At 38.4% G+C, this 12,830-nt stretch overlaps 1 protein-coding gene across 1 annotated transcript; it reads right to left on the bottom strand.

Annotated features, from left to right (window-relative positions):
- Positions 1-1,540: 1,540 nt before the first annotated feature.
- Positions 1,541-6,619, bottom strand: LOC128501959 (programmed cell death 1 ligand 1-like). Its single transcript, XM_053471661.1, has 6 exons — positions 6,556-6,619; positions 5,083-5,457; positions 4,488-4,778; positions 3,416-3,505; positions 2,942-3,045; positions 1,541-2,096 (listed from the first exon to the last, which is right to left on the bottom strand). Exons 1-6 carry the CDS (start codon positions 6,617-6,619, stop codon positions 2,061-2,063), a joined length of 960 nt encoding a protein of 319 aa, XP_053327636.1. The 3' UTR covers positions 1,541-2,060.
- Positions 6,620-12,830: the final 6,211 nt, after the last annotated feature.

Below are 12,830 nucleotides of genomic sequence, written 5' to 3' on the forward strand. Positions count from 1 at the left end.
CTATAATCTGCACTTTGAAAAATTGTCTATCTCGTCAAAAATAATCGCACCCAGGGAGGACTGGCAACTTTTGGCCCGGGGACAGGGCTTCATATAAAGTGAAACTATGGTTCGAAATTCAGAATGTGCAGCATTTACCATGGGGAGCAATGAAAAGCTCTTGGGTTAAGATGCCTTAAATGCCACTCTTCCCCCAGAAATGCCTTAAACCCCCTATATGCCACTCTGCCCCCCTAACAAGCCACTCTGACCCAGATATGCCCTTTAACTCCCTATTTGCCACTCTGCCTCTCAGATATGCCTTATACACCCATATATGCCACTCTGCCTCCCTGATATGCCTTTTAACCCCCTATATTGCCCTCTGCCTCCCTGATATGCCTTTTAACACCCTATATGCCACTCTGCCTCCAGAAAACCATTGAACCCCCCATGCCACCCCCCCCAACTTACCAGTGCATCCCTTTACTTGTGACCCATGCTTCAGACTTCCTGGTGTCTAGTGGGGCAGCCGGTGGAGGTCTGTGCAGACCCCCGCTGCTGCTGGCCAGTACTTCCGGCGTGGCTTCTATGACTGAACGCCGGCATCACATGACCTTCCGGTGCTTCACCTTAGAAGCCCCGAAGGAAGTGCCGGCAGCAGCGGAGGTTGTCTGTGCGCATTGCACAGATGTCCATCGGCTGCCAGAGAGAAGGATCCGGGTTCCCTGCAGCGCTACGGGGAATCTGGATCTTAGTGTTATAGTCAGACCTCTATATGAGGTCTGATTAGAAGACGACCTCGAATATAAGACGAGGGATATTTTTTTAGAGCATTTGCTCTGAAAAAAACCTCGAGCAAATACAGTAATATTATTATGTTTTATAAATTATGCTGGTGTAAAGGCCGATTTCATTAGTAGTTGTGGCGATAAGACCACTTTTTGTACCAGCATGTAAAGTACAAGTGGAGCAGTGAGTAGCAACATTTTCTGGTTGCTCTGATTGCACCAAGTTGTAGTAGAATTACTACTAATAACTCCAAGACAATAAATCAGTATATACCTGTGTCTAAGGGAGGGCTAGCACCTTCTGACCCAGGGAGTACCTTAGAACCTAATGCAGTTCATATGTTAGAGGCCTGTTAGGCCTAAAGTGGCCATTACGTGAAAATATAATTTTATTTTTTTCCCTCTAAACCATAGCTATTGGGTAAGGACGGAGTCCTCATGGGTTTCCATTGGCTCTTAGTGATAAGATTTTTGATATGGTTGCACAACTATAAGTACATGCATAAACTCCTCTGACACTGATCTTGTATCTCTATTCATAGAACTGAGCGAAGCTGCATGACGGAGCAGGCCCAGAGTCTGTTTCAGTTCCAGCTCAACTTAATGCATCATGATCAGCTTGTAGTCATCCAGATTTCCACCATCTCCTATGATGTTAGCAATGCGTCAGTCTTAAAAGGCCTTACAAACCTTATGCCCATTGCAGCTATGGTAATTGTTATTTACCTATGTAAAGAACCATACCTTTTAAACTGCAATCAGAAGCAATCAAGGAAATTCAATTTGCCGGGGAAATGCCTGGCACAAGAGCAAACAGGATTTAACTGAGTAATGTCACATAACTGGAACAAGGTTTTCATTGACCAATATATCTAATGTGCTAATAACTTTCAAACGATATTACAAGGAAATGTATGATGTATTTTGAACATTATTACATTGGCATAAGCTGATAAAAATGTTTAAAAAAATCTGTTTTTATTCTGTACCTGCCAGAATATTATATTTATGAAATTCCACACATTTAAAGTGCTATATATTGCCACACATCCCAATTCTTTCAACGCCCCAACAGAATAAATTAACTGGAGACTGGAGTGTTGTATTCGTTTTTGTAAAGCATTGAAGAATTTCAGTTGAACCTCTTCCATATAAATAATCTGTATGAAGAGAACCAAAACTTGATAGAGCATAGTTTATGCTTGGAATTTAAGTTCAGGTGTTTAAAAGTCCTGTATAAATCGGTAAATGCTACACCATAAGATACGTTGGGTCCTATTAAATTGGCTTCTATAATTCTGCAACTTCAGATGTTTCTGCAGATGTCTGTTGAAAAAAAGGTATATTAATTGAATATATATAAATGTATATATATGTGTTTTATTTTGATAGTTAAGTAGGAAAAGATCCTTCTAATATGTAATTAGTGATCTGTAATCTAATCAAAATATTAGTTTTCCATGCACAGTAAATTTCAAGATTACTAAAATGAATACGGTAACAATAAAAGGAAGTCTGTGTAAGAATCCCTCAGAGGGATTGCAAAAAAGGATCCAGTCATGATTTAAATGCCGCATTCCTGTCTAGGTTACATTGGCTGTCAGGAATAATTATTAATCCTCTATAGTATTTACCCTCTGTATGTTAACCTCTGCTGGCTATCATGTAACTTAAGTGGTAAACCAAATACATGTGTTACATATTGTTTAATCATATGACGGACTGAAGGGAAAAAAAAGAACACCCCCCCCCCCATATAAACACACACACATGTCTATGGTAATACACACGCAATCATCTCCTGGCAGAGGTATTGTGATCTCTGTATTAAAAGAGTGCCTGTCCCATTTGCTTTATTAATTTAATCATTATGGAATGAAGTAGGGGTTGGCAGAACTTCTTATTAAAAAAAATAAATAAGGATATGAAAATAAAGGCAGTGTATTTAGCAATAGGGGAAGTATCTTGTTAAATTTAACCAATTATATTACATTAAGGAATAGGGATTATGCAGAAACGTTATATTGTAGCAATGTTTGAAAAGTGGTTTTTTGCCCTTTGCAACTATAGACGGGTTTAATAACAGGTACATTCTATTGGTTGCTAGGGTTTTTTCCATTTTTGCACCAGGATCACTTTTTATACATTATTCCCCTATGTGTTATACTTACAGAATACAGGAGTTTAGAGGTTGTGTTTGTGGAATAGGGCCATTGATTACTGTGAAGTTGTTGAGCTTTTGTTGTTTTTCTCGCAATGTGATATCTGTGCCAGACTAAAGTAATCAAAATGAAGAAAAAAGTTATAACTTTTTGTTCGAGAAATTTGTATGATCATATTTCCCATTTCGTTACATTATTGTTCCCCTTTGGCAGCATTTGTAAGGGTAGACTAAGGAGAAGGGAGATCAGTCCGGCAAACCAATTAGACATACACATTGTGACATTTTGGTTTAAATCTCAATCTGAATTCAAAATCTGCTGCTTTCCTGAAATGCCACTCTTCCCCTTTTAGCGCAAATATTTCCAGGTAGGTATAATCTATTTTAAATTGCTGTTATTCATTATTGTTATTCATTAGTTCGTGCTGAACAACATACAATATGTACATGCAAATTAGATGAACTTTAATGGTCATTATCATACCTTTAAGAACACCACACGTGGTGGCTAGTATTAATATGCACGAAGCAGTGATTATCATCCACCTATAGCTTCTTATTTCCACAGTGTCATCTAAAATCAAAATTGTAAACATGAGGAGTGCAACAACAGTATACAGACTGTGACATAAGGCATAACAACATGTTCAGAAAGTATGCAAGACTTTTAAGTCAAATATATTAAAATGTGAATAAATTATACAAAGGATCTAGTCAGTTTACAGTGCATAAAATATATGAAGGGAAAGTAAGGGGAATGAGCAATTGCTGGTAACTGTTCCTGTGTATGACTTTGGCTACCCTACTTCTTTGATTTGGGGCTGGTGTTCCTGGTGGACCCTCAAAGTTCGGGAGCTGTTGTAAGTTTTATCCTGTAATCCATGAACCATTTTAGTAGCCCTTCTCTGAACTTTCTCCAACATATATATATCCTTCTGGAGATCCGGTCTCCAGTACTGTACACAATACTCCAAGTGAGGTCTCACCAGTGATCTGTACAACGGCATGAGCACTTCCCTCTTTCTACTGCTAATACCTCTCGCTATACAACCAAGCATTCTGCTAGCATTACCTGCAAATGCAAAATTATTTTGCATTTATCCACATTAAATGCCAGTTGCCATTTTTCCAGTTTACCTAAATCATTTGCCATTTGGTTTCTCCCTCCAGGAACATCTACCCTGTCATCAGCAAAAAGACATACCTTACCATCAAGACCCCATTTGGAACACACTAGTCCTATTGACATACTTCCGGCTTTCAGAAGATTGACAGGGCACAAGAAAAATTACACAAGTCTCATTTTCTAACTCCAATAGAAAAAGATTGCACACACCAGTTTGTGGGAGGCAAAGTCTTTGCAATATGGACTCTATTACAGTTAAATAATGGAGACCAGACTGCAAGTACTGGGTCATTTTTGTAAGTGTTCTTTCATATAAACCTATGATGAAGTGGTATTGTCTACGCAATAATATTGCTTCTTTCAGAAGTTACTTGGTGAGAATTAATAATTATTTGTATGAAAAATTAAAAGAAGAAAAAAATGAATGCACCTGGGATGGTGAAAGTCAAAGATGTAGTGTTTATAATATCCTTATTCCAGAAGCTGCAGGTGAGTGTTCTATTAGCTACAGAGGAAATCCTGATTATACTTGTGACGTTGAACATTTCTTCAGCAGTCTTGACAGAGCTGGTGTTCACCACCATACTTAGATTGTCCCTTGCGTTTAGCCAGGTGACCTCCGCTTCCGGATACCCTACTGACTGACAAGCTATTTCTTTCATTCTCTGTCCTGTTGCAGTGACAATGTCAGCAACCTTTACATTGATTTTCTTGTAGGGAGCTAAATCACAGGATGGAAAAGAAATGAAAACACATTAATGTATGCACTCTCATGTTTTAGCAATGTTAACACACAGTTCATCCATTTGAAAACTATGATTATATGCAGTAGGTTTTCAAGGAAACGGTATGAAAAATATTAACATTCACAACATTAGTTATGGCCCAAGAGAAGATGTAGTCGAAGGACCAAGGTTCAAGGAGTAAGATGTAGAGTAACATAAGATTTAAAGGCTTCAGAAGACTCTTTTTCAGGTGTAATGGAAATACATATCAATGAACCATACAAAAGTGGGTGCCATTACCTTGCACTTCCAGATTCAAACTTTTGTAGTCCGATCCTTGGTAAGATACCATGCAGACATACTGCCCAGCATCTCTTAGCGTAACATTGTTGATCTGGATAACGGCATGTCCCTTGGGCAGCTCATCCTTTAAAATCTTAACCCGTCCCTTGAAGTCTTTGTGCTGCGATGAGAGTATGTCCATGCCTTGAAGAAGCTTGACCACTTCATATGTGCCTCCCTTTTCTCTGCTATGTTCCCAGTACACAGTTAGATCTTCCACTTTCACTCCATCACCCACATGAAAATTGCATCCCATTCTGATGTTGGTCCCGTACTCTGCTGTGTAATGTGTTTTCGTAGCCTGAACTGTAAATAGAGCTGTGACAGAGAATCCTTATTAGACAGGAAAGTTAATACCTTAGCATAACTGACATTAAATAATTGCAAAATACATGCCGTATAATTTTGATGCTCATATTTACCAAGATGATCACCATGCCATAATATCTGAGCACCAGACATTTGACATTTTCTTATTCCCTCTGTATTAACATTCTTGGCTGACAATTGACGTCACGTTAAAACATCTTGTTGTCGACAATCGACGATCACTTTTTACTCCCAGACGGTGTTGCTGTAATGCCTCGATGTCGATAGCGAGGCATTCAGCGACACCGAAAACCCACGTCAGGATGTACTGTGACCACTTCGGAGAGAGGTCACAAGTGCCACCGCAAGAGATTTTGCCTCTCACAAGATGGCAGCTCCCTTTAAAAAATAAACAAGTTCTAAAATAACGCTATATCTTCAGAAAAAATCCTTGCGTAGAAAGAGTAAAAAACGCCGGCATTTTAAATGCCCATGGGGTGTTTAGTTTAAAAAAATTTATGGTTGTAATCTGAATTGGCCATGTGCAAAAATGTCCTAAACAAAGGACATGGGCACAGACTGACCAGATGTTGTTGAACACATTTTGGGGTGTTGTTTGATAGTAGCATATAACAGGAGCCGTAAATTAATACCTGAAGTAAAATGTGTGTGAAAAAAATGCAAAAAAACCCAGTACTTGAAATACCCTGGGGTGTCTAGTTTTCAAACACATATGGTTTGAGGGGGTAAATTGAATTGGGCTGCTTCAAAGATGTCCCAAATAGGACATGGGGGCAGAATTACCAGATTTAAAATAGCAATATGCTACTTGCACTTATTATCCTGTAACTTGTAAAAAAAAAAACATAAAAACATTGGGTGTTTATAAACTCAGGACAAATATTAGAATCTATTTTGCATGAGGTTGTTTTTTACTAGCTTTTATATAACTTACGTGTTCAAAAAATAATATGAGCATCGCAAAAATGTTTGCCATTGCCACAATAGGTGCAAAAAAATAAAGTCAGCCATTGTCACAAAGAGGGTAAGTATCACAACTGATGGGTACAAAAGTAACCGTTGAGTTGTAACTATCAAGCTGTCAAAATATGAATTACTTACCAGTAAGAACATCACATTGGCTCCAGAACAAAAGTGTGACCATAAGACTTCTGTGAATATCCATTTGGACCCTGGTATACAAGACTGGGAGAAAATTGTTGTTTTGCCATCAGTGAGGGAAACATAGAAATAACGCAGATAAGGGTTAGGGCCAGATCAAATAATACTGTTCTGTGGCTGAAAAGTCCGATGTGTCAAAACCTCTCTAGTACTTCCTCATAACTTTACAGTACGTATAAGGGAAATACATCAAAACGAGTATACAAGAAACAATTACTGACAGTTATAGAAACAGATTACGTGGCTGTAAAATATATCCCTTAACAACTGAGCAGTGTGTGAACAGGTTTTCATCAGACAACAGTAAACCATTGGCTTTTCATTTAAAAGAAATAAATTTGATATTATCGCACTCTCTTAGCCCCCATCCCAATTTCACTGATATGTAGGGCTCCCTATTTCAAAATTCAAAGTCAAGCATATTTGGTTACAAATACAAGTACAAACACAATCATCCTTTTTACTGTAGCATTTCAATTTCTACTTACAAACACCATAACATGCTGAAATTACAATTGCACTTACAGCTCCTTGTAACAAACGTTGTTTCTGCCTCATTTGGTATATGATCAATGTAACATGCCATTTGAATAACAGTCAAACTGATGAATGATGTCAGAATGAATAAATCATTCCATGTCAAATATGCGCTATATTTCGCTATCTTTAAACAAATACACCCACACCAATACTTTTGCCAATGTCAGTATTCTTTTCAACACCTACTTTTTTTTCCACATAGCAGATAAACATTTGGATGTGGCCACTTTCTTCTTTCTCCCCACCCACTTCCCTCCCTCTATCAAATATATGCGGCTAACTCTGCCCCTAAATGTGGCTAACCCTAACCTTTTATAAAGCCACTCCCAGGACAGGAAAAGCTCTATGTAGTCTTCATCAGGAACGGGGGAGGCTGGCTTTTACCTCCTCTGATCCCCCCAGCCTGAGAGGTTCACATGTATGATAAAATACATCAGTATACAAATATAATTACAATTGCCTATGTAAAGTCTTAATTAAATGTCAGATTAATCATTACTCTTGATTTCGCAGGTTCCTTAAAGCCAACGCACTAGCTGCTGTGCTCGTGATCATGTTAACCACAGTGGAAGTATCAGAAGTTTTCCCTATTGTGTGTTTATGCTAGTGTTTACGCTAAATACATTTGCATCCAAAACAATAAACAATAAAATAACCAAAGCCCTGCCATTTGTGGCTTTGTTAAGATGTCTTTAAGTCAGTCTATATGAACTTATTTATAGAAACACTGAAGTTGGCACAGATAAATATAACTCATAGAATATAGGCTGTATGTTTCCTGCTGTAAAAACCACAAATCTCAACCTATAAACTTCCTGTTCACCTGTTTCAGTGATGTTTATAGAAAAAAAAACATCAGATCTTGTCTCAAGTTTTATGATAATTTGAATGTATCCCTCATTATTTTGAACATTTAAAAAACAATTGTCTGATCTAAAGTAAATTAATTATTGATCCACTCTAAATTATCTTTATTTATATTGATTATTATTATATTGACCAATATATAAGAACTAGAACATGTAACATATACTGGAAATGGTTGTACTTAACCAATAAAAATAACATTGTTTTGTAATCTAAAAGTAATAATGCAAGTGAAAGGAAACACATTCCAGTAATGATTTCTCCATGACCACAGCAGACACACATTTAAGGCATATTAGGCAAATATTATAACAAACAGTAATCATTGTAATTTGGCATTTAAAATCCTTAAAATGTAAAAGACCTTATTTATTTATTTTAATAGAAGCTATGATTCTACTGAGAAAATGTATTTAATGAAATAACATACTGGGGTGTATATTATCTTTAGTTACAGGTTGTCAGTATTTCAGTAGGAACAAAAATACCTGTTCCCTTTCTTAATTTAGTTCACCTTTGGTTCAATCTAGAAATGGAGTAGGGTTTTGTTACTTGAAACAGACAAGCAGGAAAACTTACGTACACTTTTGCATGAGTGTTCTTTAGTTCCTGGTTTTCTCTGTGATTTACAGAGAAAGAATCCGGGTTTTCTTGCAGATTTATATGAACTTTCCTAGCTGTACATAAGTCACGAGTATTCTTGGCATATACAAATATTGTTTCAGAATTTTCTGATGTGTCATATTTAAGAACATGTGACACCATTTGTGGCTAGTTCCTTTTCAAAAGTTTAGCATTATCGGCAACAGAGGCTATGTTTTTGTCGTAGAAATAGTGGTGTTTGCTTACATATCAGCAAATTACGCACTTTTATAATGTGTTTTTGTTCTATTTTTTTTTTATTTCAGTTTGTATTTCAAAAATGACACCAAAAGGGAAGGCACCATGCTGTCAGAGTTCTATCAGGTTTGTCACGCAGAAGCACATTTATTTCTTTGGTCTGTAACGTGTGACAAAAGCGTTTGCCTTTATTGTTTGGCAGCAGGTAGCCTTGGAGGAGGAAATGCGTCAATTACTTTCTATCCCAAATTCAGAAATGATGCTGTCCAGTTCCGCCCAAAACACATTTACAGAAAGTGAATGCACAGAAAGTCCACAAAAGAAATGCCACAATGATGTAATCAGGATGTAAATGTTCTTTAGACACGCTGGTGCCTATATGTGAAGCTGAAGTGAAACATACAAAAGAATTAAGGTACACAATGTTTAAATTAGCAACTGATCCTCTGTTCAGCCCTCCCCCAACTGAAAGGAAAAAGGAAATGTTCTACAATTATGTAAATTGTGTTCTATCCATGAAAGTATGCAGCAGCTAGCACATTTGCATACTCCGCACCAAGGCTCCACACCCGGGTTGCTCAGGTAAATCGTGGAAGCAATGTTGCGGCCTCCTAGCCTCTCACAAATAGGTTAGCTCTGCCCAATTGCACAGCAACCCCTGCCCCAGCCGAAGTCATTTACCTGTAACAGGGATGGCTCCAGCAGTGGCGTACCGGGGGGGGGGGTTGGTCTGCCCTGGGTGTGCACCCTTCCAGAGATGGACTATATTTTCCGCTAGAGGAGCAGGCTCTAAGCCTATCACCGGCTTATAATCAATCAAGGGAGCGGGAGGTCTGTTAATAAGCAGCATATATTGATGCTGTACCACCATCAATGTCTGTCTCAGTATATAATGATAGGAGTTATGCTGTACCACTGTCAACTACTGGCTCAGTTCGGGGGGGTAACTAGAAATCACAGGGCCCTGGTGCGAAAATTGCCCCAGGGCCCCCCAACTTCAACAGCTGGTCTGTGCCATTGTTGTCCCCAAACAACTTATCTGCGTCTTCTTTGCCCCTTGCCCCCCTTTCAACAAGCAACATATGTAAACACACACAAATTACACACACTTACTTATACTCACACACACATTCCATCTCACCCCACTTACACATCCATGCTCACACACAATTATACATCCATGCTCACACACATACACCCCACCCACCCCCTTTCACCGCTCCTGCAGCTTTCTGTCGGGCTGCTCACTCAACGTGTTTGCAGCCTCTATTTCACCAGTGCGGTGCAGGTCGGAAGGGGCCTTTCTAAAGGGATTTTTTGGTATGAAGATATAGGAACAAGGGGTCGCACCGGGCTCCCTGTAGTTACGCCAGTGGGCTTAGTATATAATGATAGCAGTTATACTGTACCACCATCAATACCTGTCTCGGTTGCGGTGCCAGCGGTTTATGCTGAGCCCCGGGATCTGACGTCATCATATGACAACCTCAACAGTGAAGCTGTGCGCACCGTGATGGAACAGTGAGACAGAGGCCTTGCGCTCTCCCCATAGGACTTCAGCAAGGTAAGTGAATTAGAAAAGTGGGGGGTGGGGTAGTGAGAAGAGGAAAAGTAAGAATATTTCAATAAATAAAGAGAACATAGAGAAGAGTTTTACTCTTTAGAGTGGGGGTGTTACATAGAGGATCCGCCCTGGTGCCGAATATTCTTGGTACACCCCTGGGCACCGGCTACTATTTATCGGGCATCCCATTTTTAACACAAATAATAAAAACAATTATGCACAAAGATACTCAATTTTTCTGACCACAAATGTCTTTTAAATAAAATGTAACGGGGAATCTTTATTGATCTTGTATGTGTCTCTATCCTGTAATGGACCCTTTAGACTGAGGGCCCTAAACAGTTACCAAATATGTTTAGATGGTAGAGCCACCCCTACTAGACTTACGCCCTGCCAACGCTTTACCTCATTCCAAACATTGGCATGGATGAGGAATGTAAGCTCTATCGTGTATTTATTCACTACGCTTCATCTCATTCTACATACATGTGTCATTACATTACGTCTACAATACTCATAGCATTTACTGTTTACTGTAAAGGGTGGAAGGGAACCTTGATAAGGAAACAAAAAGTAATGATGGAATGCAATCATTTTAAGGGTACTTGGTTAGATTTACTTTTTCGTTTTATTGTTTCAGCATTAATGGAAATTACAAACACTTCCAATACGTAAAGGATGAGAACAAATGAAACAGGCAAAAAAAAACAATATTAGTGAACATTCACAGAAACAAATTTCTGCAAACAAACCTTAACCTAAAGACACCACTCACACACAGGCAGAATCTTGCACTGACTTGGGTAAAACCCCAGGACACTCTGGAGATCATTTATTAGGCATCAGAACCCCCCAAGTCAGACATCTAATGTGTATTTGTTATAGTTAACATGATATATTGTTTTTAATGATTGCAACATTTCCAAAATGAATATAATGTGTATGCAAAGGGAACATTGTTGTTCTTTCGTTTGTCTGTTTCTAGTGATGTCTTTTACGTAGGAACGTTGTTGACCTTGGGAGGGGTAAGGAAAAGTGTTGGTATTTTTCTAATTCATATAATGTATGTTAAATCTTGACCTCGATATGTAAGGTGTTCATGTCACAGAACACTCATTTGATGAGTTTTAGAATGTGTGTATATCTTGAAGGGAGCTTTGGCTTCATTTTTGTTATTACATTCCAGTAAACCTTATATGCAATAGGTTATTGTGTTTTGTCAGCTCTAGAAATCCCTGTGTTGTTCAACCAATTCCTTTTTTCTTCATAGCAATTAGTGAAACATTGGGTAAGCAATGTATAGTTATTTAAAGGAGATAATGCAAAAAACAACATTAAACTGCAAATTTTTTGCTTTTCCTTTTGTTTTACTCTGTGCTGGTAGATGCTTGGAAGTGATGACCAATACTTATAAGGATGCAATGAGTCTCATATAAGGACCCAATTTGATTGTGGAGTCTAGCTACTAGAAGATGGCCACTCTTGGGGAGCACTGTAGATGAGGTGGCTTAAGAGGATGCTAATCACCCATGCAATAGGGGTAGGAAAGAGGGTAGGTGAAATGGTCTGGTACAGAATGATAAGCAATGTAGTCAGAATGTCAAGGTTTAGGGGCTGGTGGCAGTAGACTGACACAACACTGGTATTCATGCCTGGGGCATACTCCTAACAAAAAAACAAGACCTGAAGGATTTGCAGAATACATGAAGAAGAAGCTGCAAGCCAAGTGCTTAACATGGACCATTCACCATGGGAACAGATGCAATGTAGCTTCTGAGCCCCCCAAATTTAGATGTTTCATGCACATGTGTCCCATTCCTGTCACTTAACTTAAATAACTGACAATTGACCATCTCATTTTCTCAAATGAAATACAATATTGCAAACAGGGAAAAGAAAAAATGTCGGTGCGCTAAGCTAGTCTCAGGCTCAAATAATACAAATGTGTAATACGAGGCCTACCAAACAGGTGTAAGCATGCTGCAAGAAACAGTTTATTGGCTGTACAATTTATACAAAAAACAAAAACTGTCTGCGCATCTTACCCTAATAAAGTTGGCAACAAATATATAAACATAATATAAATGAGAGGTTTTGGTAGCAGTATAAACTGCTTTGTGTGCCCACTATGTAGGAGGTGAGAGTAGGTTCTCACCCTATTGAGAGTGTGCCTTGACGTGGCGGGTGAGCTTAATTATGCTTTGGCCAATTCATATAACCAAAACCTCTCATTTATATTATGTTTATATATTTGCTGCCAACTTTATTAGGGTAAGAAGCGCAGACAGTTTTTGCTTTTTGAAATACAATATTGCACAGCTACTTCAGTCAGACCCGTAGTCAACTGGTAGATATTTGGTCGATTTTTAGTATTCTTATCAATTCCTGGATATATTTCAAGCAT

This window comes from Spea bombifrons, chromosome 1 (assembly GCF_027358695.1).
Source record: "Spea bombifrons isolate aSpeBom1 chromosome 1, aSpeBom1.2.pri, whole genome shotgun sequence".
In the NCBI taxonomy this organism is placed as follows: Eukaryota; Metazoa; Chordata; class Amphibia; order Anura; family Pelobatidae; genus Spea; species Spea bombifrons.

Coding starts and splice junctions, on each gene's coding strand:
- LOC128501959 (XM_053471661.1), bottom strand. CDS start 6,619: ATGGATATTCACAGAAGTCTTATGGTCACACTTTTGTTCTGGAGCCAA. Junction 5,458..6,555: donor CCAATGTGATGTTCTTACTG/GTAAGTAATTCA, acceptor CTGTCTAATAAG/GATTCTCTGTCACAGCTCTA. Junction 4,779..5,082: donor TTTGAATCTGGAAGTGCAAG/GTAATGGCACCC, acceptor CCTGTGATTTAG/CTCCCTACAAGAAAATCAAT.